General features: G+C 37.3%; 1 protein-coding gene across 1 annotated transcript in view; it reads right to left on the reverse strand.

Moving 5' to 3' along the window:
- Positions 1–23,623, reverse strand: part of Cdon (cell adhesion associated, oncogene regulated) — a 97,327-nt gene that overhangs the window by 56,842 nt on the left and 16,862 nt on the right. The window contains 5 exon segments of the mRNA XM_047516486.1: positions 501–788; positions 1,442–1,585; positions 2,387–2,533; positions 3,814–4,086; positions 5,814–5,949. Of these exon segments, the coding sequence (XP_047372442.1) occupies positions 501–788; positions 1,442–1,585; positions 2,387–2,533; positions 3,814–4,086; positions 5,814–5,889 (928 nt within the window). The 5' untranslated portion in view covers positions 5,890–5,949.

Consider the following 23,623-nt stretch of genomic DNA (forward strand, 5'->3'; position numbering starts at 1 on the left):
AAACATTTCTGCAGTTACACATAACACTAAGGTAGGTGGCTGGTAGAAAAGAAAGAGTTTTGAGATAAAGAGTATATATAGGAATAATGCAAATTTTATGAGCCTGACATAGGTAAAAGCATGCCAAAAGGGAAAAAATAGGGTTGATTTCTTTTTGAGGACTTTATTGCTAGTCAGTACTCTTAGCTGCTATTATAGAGATACATACCAGAATCTTCCATTCCATCAGATTCCAGTTTCTTTTCTCCAGGTCATAGAGAAGGAAGCTCTGGGCTGGGGATGAGGTTCCCAAGAGCAACCCATGTGAAATATTCTATGCCACCCAGAAATACGGTTTAATTTAGCAATCTTTTAGAAAAATGAAGCTTGTTCTGGCTACTGGTGTAAATATTTCTAGATAGTCCCCATTTCAGTTTTACCCCACAAATATTCTTCAAACATCAGCTAGACAAGGATAATGGCCTGATTTGGGGGAAAAAATTGAGGAAGTGACAGCTTACCGAGTACATTAACCACATAAGTGACATGTTTTATGTCTCCAGACTTGTTGCCCACCACACAGGAATAGTTTCCAGAGTCTGCTGGATCAATGCTAGCAGTGGCAAGATGTGAATGTAACCTTCTCCAGTTGCCTCCTGGCATAGTGTCCTGCCCATCCTTCAGCCAATACACTTGTGAGGCCGGGACCCCACTCACCACACACTCCAGGGTTACAGAGCTATGAGAAAGGACAGCCAATGCCTGTGGAAGGGTAGGGTGAAGAATGTGAAACCCATCCAAGGAAGGGCCTGGAAAAGGATGGGAACACAAAATATCATTAGTAAGGAGTCACTTCCAATCTCTTCCTTAGCATCCTCACACTCTCACTTATTCTTTATACAACAACGTTCTAATTAGTGTGGAAATCATTTTCAGCTGAAGATTAAAATGAAAAGATTTTGTGGTCCTTGAGGGCTACTTCTGAATTACAATTAGGGAAAGCAGAATTCTCAACAAGCCCAGAAACCAGTCCTTTATGATGCTCTGACTACTGATGCTACCTCAACTCAACAGCCAAAATCTATGATTTTAATCGTCATTTTACAAAATAGAATAGAAAAATCTTTTTCCTCATGCTTCCCATTCAGTCACCAATGTGATTACCACTGCTATCAAGTTATATTCCCACTATTAATTGTTTTTGTTTGAACAGAGGGCAAAATTCTCCACATATATTCACTCTGTCACCCTGATCATAATTCCCTTCTAAGAAATTGCTGTGCTTTTTTAAAAAATGTATGGTTTGATTCTGTAACACATTACTTCATTTCTTTTTTTTTTTTAAGACTTTATGATAAAACAAAAGAGATCTGAAGATGAACTCTCCTTTCCCAACTATTTTTGAGCAATACTTCTGAGGACTCTTCCTTTGCTAGTGACCTCTGCTCTCCCAAATACTTACGACTCACAAGGAGCTTTTGGCCAATGGGTTCAACTTTTAATTCATGGGTGACAGGATTATAAACTGCACATTTATATGATCCCTTGTCCTCTGAGGATACATTCAAAATCTGAAGATTTCCTGATGGAAGAATTATGTAATTCCCTGAAGAAGGAAAGGAATGCAGTTAGGCTTCACTCTCCAAAGACCACCACAGCACAACTAAAACTAACAAGGGTTCGCAGTTGTGTTTAAGATTTACACAGAACACTAGCAACAAATAAGCAATCAAGTAAAATTAAATAAAAGAAAAGGAAAGTCAATGAGGGAAAAAAAAAAAAAAGTCAGTACTGGCTTAACAAAATCTAACCCATCAGAAACATTTTACAGATGGTGAGTCTGAAAGCACAAGAAGCATGTTTAGGCAAAGATATCACGATCATAGCCCTGACAAACTTCTACCTACAGTACTAGTCACATGGCATTTATTCATTGTCTGTTTCCTCACTTTTTTCAATAAATACATACTGAGTGACTATTTTCTGCCAATTACAGTCCAGGCACTCATGACATAGCAATGGAAAAAGAACACAAAGGTCCTGCATGCATGAAACTAATATTCCAGAGGGGTGAGGGGTGCAGAGAAAGGAGTACAAAATAAACAAGCAAACAAATATCCAAACAACCCACATCAGGTGTGATAATTCTACAAAGAAAACCGAAGCTGAATAAAGGGGGAAAAGGTACATTATTTTAGAGGAGACAAGTGACAAGTCTTCTCCAAGGAAGTGATTAATATTAGAGTGGAGTCTGGAATGTCTTTATTTCCCCCATTTGATTTCTCAGAGTACAGTATATCTTATGTATTTTGTATCCACAGTCCCTAGCACACAGAATGCTTACTAGCAGATTATGTGAGGAATATTTGTTTTCTGCGTGCTATTAGCTTTTATTAAAAGAACTCACCTGTAGAATGTTTCAGCCATTTTCCCCGGATTTTATAGCGCACCTCAGCTTTAGGATTACTCACTGGTACTCTGCAGCCAATGAAACCAGTGCTTTTTTCTTCTGCTATAATAACATGCTTTGTTGAAGAATCAAAGTCACCAAGAACTAAAATAAATTAGTAAATAAAGAATGAATGAATGCAAACTTGAATTCTCTTTCCCAAAGGAAACCTAAAATTTAGAAACATCAGCCACATGGTGTCTTGCAGCAGCTAATCCCAATCTGGGGTTAGAGTGAACTTTTATCTAAGAAAGCAGTTGGGGCAGAGGCACCTGGTTGAGGGTTTGACAGCTAACTCAAGGCACTTTTTCTGCATAAGTTGCTGCTTTTAGGAGACTAGATGAAACACAAACTGCTCCTAAAATACCAAGGAGAACTATAAAACGTATTTCTCCCCATTTTATAAAGATAAATCCTTTTCAATACAGGTCCTCAGCAAAGCTCACTTTCCCTGTTTGTAAATGCTCACAGTGCAATAAAATGGTCTCTGGGGATGGCCCTAGGACATCAAAAAGCAAAGCAGTATGTTGTCTAAATTATCTGAATATAACAATCCAGTCTCAATTCCTTTCAGTTTAAGCTCTCTACAGATGGAGACTGCACAGAAAGGTTCTTTATTATCTCAATGCACAGGGTAGTCAGCAGCCTGCCACTAGGAACTCAGCCCTCCAGTGTGTGTCTTGGAGCTGTCCATGGGTCACAGCTCTATAAAAACATTTACTCTTCTCAGTTATGACAAACTGACTACTCCTGGGGAATTCAGATTTGTTCTGTTAATAGGGGTGCCCTTACCAAGACGTTTTCCATTACTGGAAGCCATCACCATTTAAAAAGCAGATGGCTCAAACTTACTAAGAAAAACCACACATTCCAGATTTTCCATAAGTTCAATGCTCAACATTCCTTTCTTTACAGTCAGTTATTTTTCCCTTCTTCTTTAGCATGGTTTCAATTAAATTAATTAAAATCACTCAGTAATCAAGGCAAATAAAACAATTAGATTCAAAAAAGATAAAGGAAAGCATGAAATAAATCAGTGTGAAAAAAAGACAAAAGGTTTTTCTGTTATTATTGATATTAAGAACGTTTAAGGGACTCACAACGAAATTGTTCAGAATTCACATTAGAAAACTCTCCTAACTCTGTAACATTCAAAAAAATAAATAAATAAATCATTGCCATACCATCGCTACAGATGAAGATACCAGGGTAGGCTACAGAGGGCCAGGTACATTTCCCCAAGTCATACATGTGGTCAAGTTAAAGTTGAGATAAGACTTCTACATGTCTCACACCAAAACCCATGTCCTTCCCACTATTCAAAAATGCAAATGCTAACAGTAATTTCAAGAAAACCCAGAGATAATAAACCAGACTGAACTCACCTGCAGGCGATATTGTTGCAGGGCCACTTAGAACTGCACCGATGCTATTGTTGGCAATGCATTGGTAGTAACCCGAAAGGGAGGGGTTAAGGGAAAGGATTGTCAGTGTCCCCTGGTGAATCTTAATCTGTTCCATGTTTCTATCCAACTGTTTTCCATTATGCAACCATGAGATGTGAGCGGTCACAGGTTTAGCAGAACAACGTAGTACTACAGGTCTACCAAACTTCTGAACCTCAGACAGCGGCTCAGAAATAAAATAAGGTGCCAAATCTACAAGGGAACATTCCCCATGTGGAAAGGCATGAAGTGAAGGGGAAGGAGAGGTAAGAGGAGAGAGAAAGAAGAGTACATTAAACACATGTCACATGAATCTATATAACTAAGGCAACTTCTAATCTATATATGTGGCGGTTCTTGATGCTTGTAAAAGTTCTAGCAAAATTCTCATACACGCTTCTTTTGGAAGAAAATAAGAACAATGTTATCCTAGGACTTAACTATTTAGGTAGAACAGATATGAAGGCTTCTGATGTAAATCAGATATAACACCAATTCCATTAATAAGAAATAACAAACCACTCTTTTAACAAAATGGGTTATAGAATGGAAGTTAAAAAACTGAAAAAGTAAAGATGACTTTCAAAATAAAACAGTATTCTCTCTCTTACTTTACTAATAGCATTTGACTTGTCAGAGCAAATAATAAAGGCATAGCACTTCTCACTACTTCACTATATTAATATAAAATATTGTTTAACTTTTAAGAAAACAGAGTTGGAGAGCCATAGCTGAAATACAAATTCTACCCTTTCTTGAATATAAGCCTTAACATTTTATTTGGTGTTTGGAATAGCATCATCTGTTATACCTATTCCTTCAGGAACTTGGGTGGAGGTGTGGTTCTTACTCTAAAGTATCAGTATGGATCCTCCTCCCTCCCTCCCAAAATGGGAAGGGAAGCAAGAACATGTATCTAATGGGATAAAATACTTAAAAGGAAAAAAAAAAAAAAAAATCAACAAATTGCTGGCTGTCCTTTATAGAATAATCAGAAATGAAAACTTAAGGAAGTGCCTCTCTTGGTTAAATCTGGGGTGGCGGTTTAGTCAGACATAAAGAGAAATGAAATCGCTAACTCAGTCTTTCCCTTACAAATCCAACAGTCACACAGCAATTTTAATAAATAATAAATAAATATTACTCAATGAGTAGACCTCACTATATTTGTATATGCAGACTATAAACCTGTACATAAGTCTAAAATAGAGACCGTGTATCTGACTTGGGGCTTGCACGCATTTAACAATAAACATATTTAAGCTTTTCAGTGACTCAAAGAAGGAGACAAACTAGGTGAGGTCATAGAGGGAGTGGTACACCTGGGATTTGAACCAGGTTCTCTCATTCCAACTTGAACATCATACCATGCTGATTCTAAAACTCTTTGGTGGTGGGTAGCCAACATTTTATTCCTGTCATCAAGACCAAATTCAGATATTTAAAACATAACCCCTTACTGAAAAAAAGCGTGATTAGAAAATATTCGAGGTGCAGGTACCAGGGATTGAACCCAGGGGCGCTCAACCACCGAGCCACATCCCAGCCTGTTTTATCTTTATTTTGAGAAAGCATTTCACTAACTTGCTGAGGGCCTCACTAAGTTGTTGAGGTTGGCCTCAAACTTTCAATCCTCCTGCCTCAGCCTCCTGAGCCAATGAGATTACAGGCATGTGCCACCACACTGAGCTAAAAAATGTTTAAAACAATAAAAGGAACGAATGACAAAAATGGGAAGCCCTGCTAAAACCCAAAGCACTATTAGGAGATCCTCAAACTGCTTCATTAATCAAGTTTTTAAGTCAGGTAGCTGGTCAAGCAAATCTTAGGAACATCTTTAGACACTGCTACTACTGATAAAGCACTTAAGCTGAAATTTGTTTTTTATAGTATTAAGATGAGGAAAGGCTTCAGTCCAAACCCCACCATTCTTGTCTTACCTGAACTCACAGAAGAACACAGAATTGAAAGATAAACATACAGCAGTGTCCATAAGGGTCCAAGATCTGGATGCATGGCGCCTGATTCCAGAAGTAGGCAGGACAGACTTGTGGAGAAAACCCAGGGCTTGGCTCACTAGGAAACATTCAAAAAGGGGAAAAAAAAAAAAAAAAAAAATTTAAACCACAAAAACCAATGAAATCTTTCATCTAAACAGCCAGAGTTGGGAGCATGATGGGGGCCTTCTACTTGAAAAGTTATGTGGAGAGTATGTCAAATCCTAGGCACAAAATATCTCTAGATACTAAATAGTTAGAAGTTTTGCTCATTCTTCCAAGGACTAGGACATCTTTTATTACAGAGAACTAGTCATTCTAAATACTTTCTATTTTTACATAGCACTTTTTCTATCGTTATATCTCACACGAGTCTAAACTCAACACAACCTACATGCCTTCCTCCTCTACATTCCCCCAAATAGTGACAAAAACAGCAAAGCCACAGCCAGCACTGACACAGAGCTTATTATATGCCAGTCCCACTTCAGTGTTTCTAATACGCTAATTAATCTCCACAAGAACCGTATGACCTAGGTGCTACCAGTTTTCTTCCCTTTTTTGAGATAGAGACACAGGCTCCCAGACTGTTCAGAGCAAATACCAAGTAGGGCCTGTGTTTGGACTGGATCTGGCACTTGGTGGTGAGAATGGGATCAGCCAGGAAAAGAACAGTAAGAGATGAAGGCAGAGAGGAGGGCCAGGCAGAGTGTACCCAATCTTGAAGATCTTGGTAAAGATTTGCGGACTTATTGTAAAGTCCTTAGCAAGCCCTTAGCAGATGGAGAGGAGATGATGTGATCTCATTTATGCTTTAAAAAGATCATCAGCTGGTGGAGAATACATGGAAATGGGACAGGCAAGGAAGAGAAAGAGCAATCCAGGGACCCTGAAATTCCACAGGAAACAGATGAGGGCACTGAGGGTTAGACCAAAGAGTCATCAACCATGCCTGTGGTGAAAAACAAGTGGATTCAGAATGTTATTCTAAAGGCAGAACCAACAATACCCGCTGAGACAAGGACATGAAGTGGGAGATAAAGAGACAAGTGTGAGTGTCAAGGACAACTCTTGGATTAGGTGTAAGAGAATAATCATAGCCTGTCTACCGAACTGGAGAAGACTAGAAAGTGGGAGACAAAGTGAAGTGGAGGTGAGCCAGCATTTTTGTTTGGCCAAGGTACGTTTGAGATATCCACTAGATATCCAAGTACCACAGTCAGGTCGACAGATACATCAAGTAGCCTGGGGTTGTGGGGAGGAATCTGGGTTGAAAATGTAGCTTTTAGGTGTATGAAAGTTGGGCACCAGATGAGCTCTAAGAAAATAGATTAAAGGATAAGGAGATACCAGGGAAGAGTTTCGGGATACTCCAACCTTTAGAGACTGCATCGAGAAGGAAGAAGCAATGGAGATGGAGAAGAGGTTGTCAATAAAATAGGAAGAAATTCGGGAGAATGTTGCATTCAGGGAGAAAAATTACAACATTTCTAGAAGAGAGTGGTCATCTGTCTGGAACACAGATAAGAATGAAATAAGGCGAGATGCCAGGGGAAAGGATCGATGAGCAACACAGGTGGTATCATGAAGAGCAGTTGCAACACAGATCAAAGTCTGAAGGTGGGTTTTGGACAGAATGGGAAGGGAGGAAATGTAGAGAGCTGGCAGGGAGAGCTCCTACAAGAGCTTTGTATGCAAGACAGCAGAAAAACAGGGAGAAAGGCTAGCAATGGAAGGCAATCAGGGGAAGGTTTCTGAATACAGAAATAGTCTAGCACATTTAGCAAAACTTTAAAAAGTTTCACAAAGCCTCACGTTGGCTAGAATATGGAGACAAATCACGATCATGTATCTGTGGCAATAAAATCTGTATTCTTTCTGGAGGTGGGCAATATCTATTAAAATTTATCTATGTGACAAATGTTTACAGACTATTTATTGTATGCCAAGTACTATCTCTGGAGCTGAGGACAGAGCCATTTTCATTACACAAATAAAAATTGGTAACACCAGCAAAATTTATATCCTAGTGGAAAAAATGGACAAGAGGATAAATGGATAGAATTAGTAAAATTAACAATGTCCATCATCCTTCAGATATAGCTAATTCTTTCTCCTCTGTGCCTCAGACACGTGTCCACCATTGCACTCACTACTCTGTTGTGTAATTTATCTGGTCACATAGCTGTGTGCTTTTTGAAGGTAAGAATGACATCATATTCAGTATGTAAAATTCTAATGCCTAGAATAAAGCAAGCACCCCATAAATTAAATGTTTCTTAAAATGGAGGGAATACCTTAACATAACGTAATTCCCAGTTGAACCTCACATCTCATCTGGATTTAACATACTTAGCTATATTTTTTATTCCTATATTCATTTATTCATCCATATAAATTTTAATCAAAATACAGCAAAAGTACATTAAATGACTACCATACACCAGGCACTAGGCTAGACTAGATTATTGTGTCTGCAAATTCAGTCCCATGCTGCTGCTAGGCCAGAGATGGACAAAGAACCTATGACTATGGAAAACAACAGCTGTGCCACACTGATGACATTTTAGAAACGAGAATTTTACATGCATATTCACTGATGCAAAGAAAGATTCTCATCATAACCATGGGTAACTCTGAGAAGTAATGCAAAGCAAGGCACCTTAGGCTCTTAGTAAGTCAAACAGTATCTTCCAGAATCTGCTCATCTTCTCTGTGTTAGGTATTTCAAAATCTAAAAGGTGCAAAGTCAAGTTTATCTAGACCACTGATAGCAGGTCATGGACTGCCTCTCAACTGTTTTCATGTTGACCACTTTTAAAAAGTGGAAAAGGACACATCAGCACCACTCATCAGCAGGAGGGTCCAGCTGTGTGAAAACTTTTTTGGTTTATTTGAACTCTCACTTGGTTCAAGGGAAGAACTGACATGCCACTGGTAGGCAGTCAAGGCAAAGTAAACATTCAAATAACTTGTTAACAGGAGACACTCTCCTGAAAGAATGTGGACAGGGGGATTAATTCTTTCTTTGGCAAATCTTTCTTCAACTGTTTATTTACTAAAAGGCAGTGAAACAAATTTCAGAGTCAACTTTAATCCTGGCACATGACCTATTTCATAGCTGTCCTTTGAAGTTCCACAGCTCATTACTGCTACCTAAATATGATCACACAGGAATCTCCTTTATTAAGTCTGACTCTCTACTGGGTTACTCTTAACAAGTTTTCAGTTGCTTTTGGAAGTTGGAATTAAGCTATGGCCACAAAAGGCATTTATCAAATATTTGCTGACTTAGCTTTCTTTATCCATAGCAAGCTTGCTCAGTTTGTTAGAATTGTAATAAGAGAATAAAAAGTTGGATTCTGTTGTTACACAGGTCAGGTAGCTCGAAATTATTTTTAACAGCTACTAACAGAACCCCAGGCACATCACCAATAAACATCACTGATTACACGGGTGAGATGTGTACAAAGGAGAGTAGATCCATTAGCACTACAGAAAAATTACCCCATGCCATCTCATTTTCTATAGTACTATCTTTGTCAAAGGAAGAAACACTTAAGGAGTTATGTGACTAGTGAGTTATTAAGAAAACCAAAAACATCCCCTGAACTGCACTGGCAAATGGACATTTTTATTTGGCAAAGTATACCACAAATAAACAAAACTCCTGCCATCTTACATATTATACTGGTCAGTGGCCTTAACATGTACATCATCTCTCTCACCCATAAAAACTGACCATGGGAAGACAACAGTTATCCTTTCCTCAGTCCAGTTGTTATCCCACCTCCTCTCACTTTTTTCTGACCTAGAAATTGTGACTAGTAGAGAAAGGCCCCTAGAAAGAGTCTACCAGGCTACTCCACTTCCATCTCACCTACTGAAGTTTGTTTGACCTGTCCTAGCATCCATGGCACTGAAATGTTTTCATGTAAAAATTTAAGACAGAATTCTAACTTAAATCATATCAGATGGAGTAGAACTCTGACTGAAATCACACTATCACCTAGAACTGTTTTTTAAAAGCACTCAGTGTTGTTGTTAATATAACGCCTGTTATTATCTTAAACAAGTTATTCAAGGTTTTCTTCCACATATTTGACAATGTATATGTTACTACAAATACTCATTGACCAAAACAAAACAAAACAAAAAAACCCTTTCACGTTCACCATGGAGTATGTGGAAAATACATAAATGTATGAAAAGCAAAGTAAACATGACCACCTACCTGTGGATAACAAATCAATATATATATATTTTTTTTTAATTTTAGTTGCAGATGAACACAATGTCTTTTTTTATTTATTTATGTGGTGCTGAGGATGGAACCCAGTGCCCGACATGTGCAAGGCAAGTGCTCTACCACTGAGCCACAACCCCAGTCCACACAAATCAATATTTTGATGTGCTTTTAATTCTTTTCATGTAGGTGTACATTTATGTAAGATCACAACATATGTGATAATCTTAAACTCTTTTGTTAATTATCTGATGATCATTTTCCCTTATTAAAATCTTTCATGAACATTATTTGTAACATTTGTAGATACTCTATTGAATGGATGCATTTGTTTGTATATATGCTCCTTTTTGTTCTTTTGCTATTACAGATTATGCTGTGATGCATACTGTTGTTCACAAATCTTGAGCCACTCTTAATTATCTCCTCAGGATAGATTTTTACAAGTAGAATTACTAGGTCAAGAAGTACAAACTTTTTAAAGACTTTTAATACACAGCATCAAGTTCTTTTCCAAAGGAAGGCACCAGTATACAACCCTATCCCCAGCAATCGCCACCGAGCCATCAGCAGGAGAAGGTAATTCCTTCCATCAGCATATGGTGTAGATGCTTACACTGCAGTAAATGAAATGTGAACATAAAACATGACTTTAAGCAATCAATTAAAATACCTCATAGGGCATGAGGCAACTTTCACTAATCTATTAGGGATTTTTCTACTAACATTTTAAACTTACAAAAGAAAAAGAAAGGCATAAACGCTACAGGCCATATTTATCATATCTCTTCAATCTCTAACTTTTCAATGACAAAAAAAACCATAAACACAAAAATCTCTGCTTTTTATCCAAAATCCATTACAAAGTAGGATAAGGAGTTAGTTACTCACTGTTGTTATACCATGTGGTTTTAATTTATAACATGTATTTTTCTAAAAATAAATTATATGCAAAAATTGCTGACAATTTATGAGAAAAATCTGCTGGCATACAAAAAATAAATTGCCATTCATTTCAAAAACTGCATTCTCCCTTCCTCCTACTTTTCTTATCCATGTAGTATATATACACTTCTATTTACCTACCTTCTAGAGGTAATCAAATAATTCAAGGGGTTGGATTTTATATTGCACTAAATTCCCATGTGCACAACAGAACTGTCAAAGCTTATCTAACTTGCTGGTCTCAGAAGGAATTGACATGACCATAAGAAAGTCTTTCTATCTCCTTATCCTCAGATCAAATTAGAGGCCAGCATAATGCCATATTCTCCACTGCAGTTCTGATGTTTCTCAGAAGATGCTCAGGAGTCACTCTGATCCCAGGAAAGCCACTGGTACTATAGTCTCTCAGGAAAAAGACTGTAGGTACCAAAACAAACAAAACAAAAATGGAGCAGTTAAGTATTAAACCTACAAAACAGGGCAGGGCAATTTTTCCTCCACGCTACATAAATGTTTGGAGGGCTCCCCAATCCTGTCTGGCAGAGTGCTGCTCCTTGAATCCCGAGGCTACACAGAAGAGCTGGTATACCCTAAATCACAGAGCTTTACGCACCTCCCTCCCACATACACATACAGTTTGTGTATAACAAACCATTTTTCATATGCGATCCTAAGTTTAGGAGCATTCCTGCTGGCAAAGGGAAGCAAAAGGTATGCCTCATCTTAGAATAAGAAAGGAAATACTTCCCTAACGTTTACTTAACTTATTGTTCAGGTTGTGAACTTATTGCTTTTATAACCCCTTTTCAACATGCTGCCAGAATAATCCTTTGGGAAAAGTCCTTCCTGAATTTTTAAGATTTGATTACTTTGTTTTTGAAGCATTGCCTTTGCTTTCCTAAGGACAATTAAGGCTGTCTCTCTGAATTTCTTCTCCTTTTTCTTCTTCCTTTTTCTCCCCTCCAAGTTTAGGGAATAACCATGATTAGTCTGTGAACAAAAACTTGGCTTTGGGATCAGTGTAGTTATTCAACATAGGAAATTAAGCTGGTTTCCTTTATAAAGGAATCTTATTCTACATGAAACATGGTGATTTCTTTCTTTTCAAAAAAAGGAGTGAATCCTTTCAAACCCTCTATTTTAAAACATGCTATTTGTCAGTTGTTCAGGAAAATTGAGTTTTCTGCAGTAACTAAAAATCAAGATTAATTCAGTACAGTTTCAATTAGAGGAACTGAATACACTTATTTTAATCCATGGAACTACCTGGACCTTCATCACATGCAACTTTCAGTCTGCTGACAAAGTTTTCTTCATTTGGAAAATTTAAGTAATTTAGTTAAGAAGCTAACATCATTTCCTACTCAAAATTTTCAAGAACCTCCTTCTCTTTTAAGGGAGCATTCTTTAAATCAATTCATTCAATACCTAGGACATCTACTCTGGTTAAGATCCTGTGAGGTATATAAAGATGAGGGAGGCATAATTCCTGAACTAAAGGAAATTACAGCTCAAATGGAAAAAAAAAAAGAAGGGCATGAAGACGATTAACTCCAGAATAAAGAAAAATGCCTTAGGTGCAATGAAAGAAAATAAAGTATTAAAAGGTTTCAAAGCAGAAGAATTCATCTTTGATGCAACCTTTTTTTTTTTAATCAGGATTGAACCCAGGGACACTTAATACTGAGCCACATCCCCAGCCCTTTTTTATTTTTTATTTTGAGACAGGATCTCAATAAGTTGCTTAGAGCCTCACTAAGTTGCTTAGAGCCTCACTAAGTTGCTGAGGCTGTCTTTGAACCTGCAATACTCGCCTCAGCCTCCTGAGCCGCTGGAATTACACACATGCATCACTGCTTTTGGATCAATGTAACAAATTCTTGGTGCATGCCTACTATGTGGCATGCACAGTGCAATCCTGGGAACTCAAACATGAACAAATGACAGACAGTGTCTGCTGCATGGGGTTTAGAATCAGAGGAAAGAAAGTGACAAGCACAGACACAATTATAATCCAGACTTAGCAAACGTGGCAACCGTTCAGAGAGCAAGTTTTTGCCACAGAGGCTGTTGAAGAGTGATTCCCCTATTTGGAAGGCTTCTTTTCATTCAGTATAACAACCTTTTCAATCAGAAACTAAAGAAAAACACTCTAGAGAGTGGTACTTTGATATTACAGCTTCAGGCAAAGATACATTCATCAGTTCATATGACACCATGGTTTTTATAGTCAAGAAGCATCACGTAGAAAAAACTGAACTGCATGCCATGTTTGGATGCCCCAAAACAGAGAGTTTTGTGGAGAGATGCCAAGCAAAAGGAAGACAGGGAGAATTTTCTCCTAGTCTTCTGCCTGTGGTAGTGGCTACCATTTTCACAGGTCATGAAATACACTCATGTTTAGCCTTTACTGTGCTCTAAGGTGTTTTTCTGTTGTAACTTTAAGTGCAGTCTGATTGTAAGACAGTTGAGAGCCTTAAAAAGGTTTCCCATCTAAAAGTCCAGTCCTGACTCTCCACTACCTTGGAAGAACCCACTTACAATCACTCCTTCACCAACCACTGTCCTTAGTCTTCTCTTCCTCCTTTACAAGTATGATGAATTCAGTGCACTTTATTTAAGAACAAAATTTTTAACTGACTTTCAAAATATTTCAAAATATTGTTTATCACCTCTACAAATTTGTTTTCACTGTACAATGGATATATATATATATATACATATATATATATATATATATATGAAAACTAGCTATCTTGGATTGGAATAGTACATGTCATTTTTTTTCCAGCAAAATCAATGAACATGGTAAAGTGCTTGCCTAGAATTCATAAGGTCCTGGGTGTAGGATCTCCACACCACAAACAAACAAACAAACACAAATCAAGATAACATCATTTTCACTAAGAGGTAGAGCTTTTAGGAAATAAAGGATTAAATTTGGGAAATTTCAGGGATTAAAGCAATTAAGTGAAGGAGGGAAGGGTGAGCCACAGAACAAAGCAAGTAGAGGTGCTATAGGAAAAATGGAAGACTCACCCAACCAGTATTTGGGGTTAAAGACTTCTTAAAGGAAACAATGATGAGAGGAAATCAGATGAATAAATCTGGGAGATGGGTGAAGGGAAGGAGTAAGAATAGAAAAGAGGAATTCCAAGCAGAATAAACTGTGTGTTTACAGCACCAGAAGTAGAGAAAGCAAGGAAGTATGGGCTGGGGGGAAAAAAGGCAAGAACAAGAGGACAGCATGTCCTAAGAGATACGGCTACACAGACCGGTAAAAACTAGAGCATGAAGAACAACATAAATCACTTTAGGTGAGCAGTTCTACCTGAGAGAGAATGAAAGGCTTTTTGCAGGCAAAGACAAGCTCAGACGTGCACCTTTGAAAAACTATCTTCACTGCAATGTGGAGAACAGCTGAAGATAAGTTAGAAGACTGTTGTAAGAGGGACTGGGAACCAGGACTAGATGAATGTCAAGGATAAATTCAAAAGATTTTTTTTTCTAATGTAAGACATGGACATATAAATCGATAGGATTTAGATAGTGAATGATTTGGACGGGGAAAGAGCATACCACTTAGACTTGGCTGGAACCCCTAATCACTCTTTGTTTCCTCTCTGCTTTGACTATAAGGAGTCAAGGCTGCTATTCAGATTCTGACTTGGATCGGTGAGTGAGTGAGTGGATAATGTACATTTACTAAGGCAAGAACACATGAGGAGCAGCAGGGTCTTTCATGGTTGCTGTGTGGAGAATGAGAGCAGGAACAGAGAGTGTATCTGAAGGTGTGGAGAGATCTCGAAGGCCAGCAGAAAGACAACTGAAGTTCCCAAGATCTGAATGGTGGATGGAAATTTGGTGGGACAACAGCACACAAACTTAACTGCTGACCTGAATGGAGGAGGAAGCCTCCGGCGGAATCCTAAAAATTACCCTATTCAAAGGAGAAGAATTACTTATTCAAAATTAGCCACACTATCAATACTACTGGTGAAAAATTTTAACAAAAAGGAAAAAACAGAAACTGTTAATCCAGGGATGGAATCAAGCACAGACTTTTAAAAAAATGCGTCACTGAAATGACTGAAATGACATGTGAACTGTCATTGAATTTCACACTGATATGCCTTTCAAAGGTACTGTGGTCAAGGGTAATCAGACAAGTCCCAAAACTGTTCACTCCTTGGTGACAACTAGACTTTGATCAGCAATAGTCTTCATGCTGTCCACATGGGATCTCCCAAAATGAGAGTAACAGCTGGCACACATCCGTCAGTGATTTTACAGGAGAGAGAAGGGCGAGGAAAAAAGAAGCAAAGAAAGTGCTAATGTTACTTGCAAGGAATTCACTATCTAAGAGCGTGTGATTCTCTGGGGGTCATGCAGGTTCTATTAAAAACTGAAGAATCCCTTAAAGCAGCCATGCGCAATTGATAATGATGCATTCTCTGACTTGCCATGCAACTCTGAGTAAGAGGAACATAAAATCTTATAAAGGAGAGCTGCAGAATAGCAAAACCCAGGTCCACTTTCAATAGCTGGTGAGGACTCTTGAGTGAAGCCCTCTTTATTTGAAAAGCTGACAGTACCAATTTTATGAACATTATTCATGACCATGCCATCCTTCAGATCAACTTTTTTTTTTTTAAAGTTGGCACCTACAGACTTTACAGCCCTTCCCCCACTTCTTCCTGAGTCTCAGTAAAGTCAGCCAAGCATACAAACTATCCTGCTCCCTGCAAATGCATTTCCTTTCACTGCAGACCACCAAAGTAGAAGGGGAAAATGGAAGTAACTCGGAGTTATGGCACCAAAAAGGCCAAATGAGCAAAGAAATAATCAACTCCACATGAGCCACTTCAGCACCAACACAATGAAAAGGGCCTACAACTAACCCCAGGAAAGGTCACGGGGATCAAGGGTCACAGTAGAAAAAGGCAACCGCGAGGGGTTGGCAGCTGCAAACCTGAATCAATGTGGTCCTAATTACACCCAAAGAGAGGGCCTGTGAGCTGAGCTAGGTTCTACTCACAATATCTGTGTGTTTTTTAAAAAGGGCAAGTCAAGTGTTCTGTTCCGTTCTTTCTAACAGAATATTTCTCCCTGCCTTTAGAGCACAAGAAACTAAGAGTTGTGGAGATGAGATAATTCTGGCATCCAGTGAATTGTACAGGAGTGTTACAAATATTTTAAAACATAGCTGCATACAGATGATGAAATGCTAAAAAGTTGTAGCATTTGGAAGAGATTATTGAAAAGATAAAATATAAAGTGCAAGGGGATTACTTGGCAAGTACTAAGGAGTCTGCTGCAGATCCAACATTCGGTGGATATGCAAGTTTGTTGCTGGCACTGATTTCTGGTGAAAAATAACAGAGTTATGGCAACCTCAAAACAAATGCTAAAAGCAAAACTTTTAAGTTTGCTAAGAACTAGCTAAACTTGAGCAGACTTTGCCAAGATGCCATCAGACGCTTGGCTCTAATCTTTTTGATGAGGAGGAATATGAAAGCATTTGAAAAACAGTTGTATATCCATGTTAGGTAACATAATTAATACAGTTGTTTAAAAGTCCAGTGGTCTGCTTAGACCAAATGATGCACTAGACCAACAACACAAGTAGAGGGTTTTCCCTGGCAGTTACAAAAGATACCCTCACAGAGTTTAGTTCAGACTTCATTTTAATAACAAGGGGGAAGAAACTAATTTCCATGAAGTACATTCTAATATATACAGTCATGGATTTAAGAAAGAGCAAACAGGAAAAAAATTAGAACTATTGAAAAAAGTATTTTTGCTATAAATAAACTTGAATCAATGCTGGTTTAACACTAGATCCCTGTCACAGTAATTTATGTGACCTATTAAGTTATAAGCTTCCCAGAGATCTGGAACATACTGATAGTAGTTTCCAGGTAACCTATTCCATCTTTAAAGTTAGACAAAACCTAGGCCTGAGGAAGGCTAGATTTCTTAAGAACCTCTGCCTTGCTCAAATGGGTGATGGGAATTAGGTCAGAAACAGCTTCATCAAATCTGTCACTCCACCATGGAAGAGTGGTTGTGCATTGATAAAAGGACTCTCCAGGCACATTCAAAAGTTGACATACAAGTCAATCACAGATTACTATGTAGTCAGTACATACTTGGCACAAACTGACTGATAGGTTCAAACATAAGTAAAAATACACAGTGACCTCTACAAGAAACTCACATCCCAGAAAAAGCTTAAATTGTGATAGGCAGTTGAAACCAATGTAACAATCAGGACACAATGTTCTCATGAAAGAAGATGAAGATAGAAAAACAAGTCAATTAAGATCACAGTATCTTTGTAAACACAGCACAATACATCATGAAGAGCCTGAGAAGTTGTCTTTGGCATTAGGACCTGCCTGTCTACCAGAAATGAAGCAAAATTTGCTAGAACAACTCTATTAGGCTGAGACTGTATCAAGCAGCAGCTGCTGCACTGTAACATTACACTGGGCAACAACAAACAGGAAGGTCAAAAGAAATAAATTGAGCACACTGAGACAGAAATGTGCACACATACACCTATGATACACATGCACTGGAAAAACCACAGTAGCAGACAGACCAACCTGGAAGACAGATAAACTTATTCCAATGATGCGTCTTAGGTGCAGAACTTTTCTGAAAAAAATGCTTTGTTAATTATTTTCAGTACTAATGTATAAACCAGGTATAAAAATCATTCTCATTATGATTACACCTGATTTTTAACCCTATACAATCTTAGTCCCAACATTATGGCCCAATTTATTCATTAATGGTTATATTTTTTAAAATCAAAAAATTTAAAGGACTTAAAATCAGCAAACTACAGTGACCTGCCACATCAATGTTTATAGCACCTCAACTTACAATAGCTAAACTATGGAACCAGCCTTGTTGTCCTTCAACAGATGAATGGATAAAGAAAATGTGGCATGTATATGTGTGTGTGTGTATGTATATATATATACATACACACACACACATATATATATGATGGAATATTACTTGGTTTTAAAGAAAAATGAAATTCTGGCATTTGCTGGCAAATGGATGGGGTTGGAGAATATCATGCTAAGTGAAATAAGTCAAACCCAAAAAACCAAAGGCCAAATGTTTTCTCTGATATGCAGATGCTAATTCACAACAGGGTTGGGGGACACTGGGGAAGAACAGAGTTACTTTACATTAGGTAGAGGGGAGTGAACAGAGGGGAAGAGGTATGGGGGTAGGCAGGATAGTAGAGTGAAACAGACATTATTACCTCATGTACATATATGACTACATAATCAATGTGTACAATAATATGTACAATCAGAAAAATGAGAAATTATACTCCATTTATGTAAGATTTATCAAAATGCATAAATGCATTCTACTGTCATGTATAACTAATTAGAACAAATAAAAATTAAACAAATTTTTTTAAAAATTTAAAAATGTACCATAACCAATATATTCTAAAAGAACTCCAAATTTCTTGGCAAAAGAACAGCAATGTGAGACTAATTACAGTTTTTCAAGGTAACTGACTTCTTTAAAGACACAATTTTGAAAATGTTTATATTCCACTCTACTCATATTCATACTTACACAATTACAGTCAAGCCCTACATTTGTAGGATACACCTTTACATGTTGATACTTGTAAATATACTTGTAGGTTCTGACTCTTCTTGGAAGCCTTTGTTGACTTCCATGCACAGCATGAGGATTTTGTTTTGTTTTTAAACTTACAACCTTATCCTTTATATAACATCGGATGGCTAATGTGCATCTGAAAATATAAAAAAGCTGACGGTTGGCTCCTTAGTTTAATTTCCTGAGATTTCATTTAACCCACTTTCTAAGGACTGGTAAGAGAAGGGGGTCAAAATCTGCAGCCTAAAGCCACAATGGGAGTTTTTTATCCATTTCAACAACAAAAATGTATGGAGTGCTCTTTCCATTTTCTGCTACTGTAACAGAATACCAGAGACTAGATAATTTATAAAGAACAAACTTATTTGCCTCACAGTTATGGTGGCTAGGAAGTCCAAGAGCATGGCCCTGGCATCTCATGAGGGCCTTTGTGCTGTGTCATCCCATGGTGGCAGGGCAAGAGAGCACAAAAGTAAGAGATTAACCTTTCTTTTACCAGGAATCCAGTACTATAACTAATCCACTCCAATGAAGGCAATATTAATTCATTTCTGAGGGCAAAGCATTCACAGGCTAGTCACCTGTCAAAGGTCTCATTTCTCAACACTGTTGCCCTAGGGACTAAGTTTTCAGCATGTGAACTCTGGGGGACACATTCAAACCACATACAAGGTACTTGGGGCAAAATGATGGGAGAGGGGTAGACAAAGTTGAATAACATAATAGAGACCTTGCCCTCATTTCCTAAAATCCTAAATCTCTGACATCGTTAACTCTTGTTAACTCTTGGAATTGTAAACGTTTTGCTATAACTCTTTTTTTCCAAAAGAAATAGCATCTCTAATTTTTTAAATAATCCATTTAAAATAAGATTATTAGTGTTGTAAATCGCTATTTTCTTTTCTTCAAGAATGCTACTCAGAACATTTACTAACCCTATACAGTCTTAGCCCCAAAATATTGTGGCATAATAGGTCTCCACCATCCCCACAACTTTTTCCAGTTTTAGAATTCTATGACAAACATTTTACAACTGCTATATTTAAATGGGGAAAAAAAAAAAAACTTAAAACTTTGTGTATAGCTCTTACACTATAGTTTTGCCTCATCTTTGGCAGATTCCTAAAACTGCACTAATGAAAGAAGAAAGGGGAAGAAACAGCAAAGGTATCCAAAAACAACAAAACATCAGCTCTAAAAATGAAGTTCAGCACTTCAGTGTGCATGCAAGAAACACTCTGTGTTCACTCAAAAAAAAAAAAAAAATAGGAGATGTGAAGTTAACAATTTAACTGTGAGCACTTGGAAAGGCAGTTCCTCCACCTTATTTTCAGGCAAAGAAACTGGAGAAATTTGGCTAGTAAACTTTCTTATCTTGTGCAAGTAACATGCACCAATTTACAATCAAACTATCAGTGAGGTAGTCACAGAATTCTGGATCACTGTCAGAAATGTGTACAAAACCGAAAACAGGTCTTCTCATGAAGATTCAGCACTTTTAAAAAATCACTGCTGATGAAAAAAGTACATTACCAGTTTGAAAACTACTTAGATGGAAAGGGGAGGTAGGATTTGATCAGTGCACACTACATACATGAGTGGAAATACAGGGAATTCCGTTAATAGGTATAATACATGCTAGTAAATTTTTTAAATAATTGTTTTTCAAAATTGAGAGAGAGGGAGAGAAAGATAGATAAAGGACTTAGATATCAAGCTTTCCAAGAATTAATGTTTAACACATTGCATCACTCCACATAATCATCTTTTTCTCTTCCTGGCTTCCTTGCCAACCTAAGTAAGCACCTTCAGAGGAAAGGCCCAGATGGTTGGTGTGGGTGTTCCAAAACATCAGATATTATTTTGTTTATCTGAATTACAATCTTTGTTTAAACAGCCTTGGGGTACAAATAAAACATATTACTAATTAAAATAACCAGCAGCAGTACTAATAAAACATCTAAAAAGCACTTTTATAGAGAAGCTTTTTAGGTACCTGCCTCCTGACCTCAGGACTTGGAACAATCAATGTGCCCTTAAAGTGAAGTGAGGTATTCCCCCTTCTGCTGGAGAAGAATAAAAAATCAAGTCTGTGGCCAAAGAAAGAACCACACTAGAAACTGAGGTATCATAAATAACTGGGCATAAATCTTATACATGGAGAGTGCAAAGAAGACATACCCTAATATAGACAACTGTATGTTGATGACTCACCAAATTTAAACTCCTGCATTAGTTGAAAGACTTGGGATGTTGATAATCAGAAGATTATAAAACAAAACACCTGGGTGCTGGTGCACACAGGGAGGGGAGATCAGTCATGATCAGTCAGAAATGTGTACAAAACCGAAAACAGGTCTTCTCATGAAGATTCAGCACTTTTAAAAAATCACTGCTGATGAAAAAAGTACATTACCAGTTCTTAGCTCAAGCAAGGCCCTGAGTTCAACTCCATGCACCACCAAAAATAAAAAAATTTAAAAATTAACCTTTAAAAACCCACTGTAAGTCCTATGCAAGATTACCAAAACTCTGCCACCCAAGAACATGAAATTTTTAAAAAAATTCAGGACTCCCATCTATTATCATTATTTCATGAGGCCAAAAGGAAAGCAAGAAATAATTTCAGAATAAATTTAGCTTTAGGAAGCAATCACTTCACATCTTTTGGTTGACTGTTACTCATTTTAACTCCATGTACATATAAAATCTTCATTTAAAATCATGCTGTTTTGAACATCAGCGTTAACACTTAATCTAACAAGACTTATGTTTCCACTATCTTACATCAGTAGGATTATGTTATAACAACTCAATACCACACATCTCATTATAAAATAGGTTAAGTCATGTGTCCCTTTAGATATCCCATGGCTTTTCATCCTCAATGTCATCAACTAATATAATCTCTCCCAAGCAGTATATCACTGTCCTCAATAGCCAAAGGTCTCTGCCACTCAAAAGGACCCAACTTGTACCAGAGTCCCAATCCTTATGTATATGATTATCTTTCCCACCAAAAAAGGCTAAATTTTTAGACCTTGCAGGGAAGTTGGTATGTGAAAGGCAGGAAGTTTGTCAGTTCCAATCCTACATTTGATTCAAAAAAGTCTCCATCACCCACTTGCACTCTCTGCACAGTACCCTAACACTTCAAGTTTTAAGGGTCTTCTTCAGTAATGGCCTTGATTTTAGTTTTAATCTAATCTCCAAAGTGTAAAACCCTTGAAGTCAATGAGAAGTCCATGAAGGGAAAGTGCAGAATTTGATTTCACCTGACTCACTATACCATAAAAAATGAATCAGGCCAGATTATTTTCAAGGTCAATAAGTGTAAGTTTCTTTGGGGGTAGCGGGTATGTGGGAAACATTCCCCTCCATTTTTCATGAACCTAAAACTGCTCTAAAACAATGTATGATTAACCACTGTTTCATCTGTTTCATGATGGAGGAGACTGTGCCTGTTTTGCTCATAACGGTACATCCAACACCTGGCAGTATCTTACATGAAACGAGTGCTTCATAAATTTTGATACATGAATAAACTTAAACTGCAAGAAAACCAGCAATATTTTCTGGGAATTATGAAGTTACTTAACAAACTACCAATATAAAAATGTATAAAATGTATAAAACATTCTGGCAAGTCAACACAGAAATGATAAAAGTGGTCTAATGCTATAAAACAGCTGTTTGAGAGAATCAGCATTAATATTTTACAACCTGATCATTGAGTTTACTTGCTCTTCTATGGAAGACCCATATTTTCTTATGTACTAATTTTTAATGCCAATTTTTAATTATTTATTTTTATGCCAGTTTTGAAAAATCAGTAGCTAACAGTTACATGATGTATAATTTAAAACAGGTACTGAAGTCAAGAGCAGCATCAAGAGCAGGATGTGCATTTCCAAAAAGTCACAGGTAAAAGTGAAAGTGGGTTAAATAATGCATGTTATCACAAGTTCCCTTTAAGCATAAGGGAAAAAAAGTTCAATAAACAACATGGGAGGCACTATTACTCTGTTCCCAGTAGTCACCAAACATCACTGTGATCTTTTAAAAATTATTATTATAAACGTATATTAACTGCACAAAATTATGGGATTCATTGTGACAATTTCATACATGCATATAGTGTACTTTTCATCATGATCTTAGAAGCTCCAAAGGTTCCTGAGGATTTGTAGCCAAAACAAATACAATAGACACTCTTCATATATTTTGGACAGAGATCAGCATTATAGACTGAAATATCAGGATTTTATTGTACATAGTCATGTTTCCTGCAACATGGCAGGAACTTATGTATAATCAAAATCATGTAATAGCAAAATTGGTTAAATCAAAATTCTATAGAATAATGAAGCTGGTACTAAATAGGAAGATAACTCTCAAGGAGGAACTTTAAAAACACTTTGGAAGTATTAGACAAATTAACTTTTCAAACCACAAATGGATTTATTAATCTTCTTAAAGTCTTCAAGAATCCAGTTGAATTTTGGATAGAAATTAGTGGTACTAGTAGTAGTGGTAAGGATCTAACTAGTGACATGAATAAAAAGTATAATCCTAAGGAAAACAAACATGTGGCAGGAGAGATACGCAACCTGGACAACGCCAGGCATAAACTTTCCCCATTAAACACACCTTGAGAAGTGTCTGCTCTTAGGATCCACTTACTTCAATGTGAATCCACAACCACTTGAGGATTCACAAACCTACTAGGTTTTAGTGCTTTTTCTCTATTCAAGTCTGAAGATGGATTTTTGTTAGTATAAAATTCACTATGTTTCTGCACTGTTGATGAATTACTGTGGTCATGTGATCTGGCATATTCTGGATCAGCCAAAGGCATGCCACAAGACTTTAGTGCCTGATTTGCATTTGCATATTT

Source organism: Sciurus carolinensis, chromosome 11 (assembly GCF_902686445.1).
Source record: "Sciurus carolinensis chromosome 11, mSciCar1.2, whole genome shotgun sequence".
NCBI classification, from domain to species: domain Eukaryota; kingdom Metazoa; phylum Chordata; class Mammalia; order Rodentia; family Sciuridae; genus Sciurus; species Sciurus carolinensis.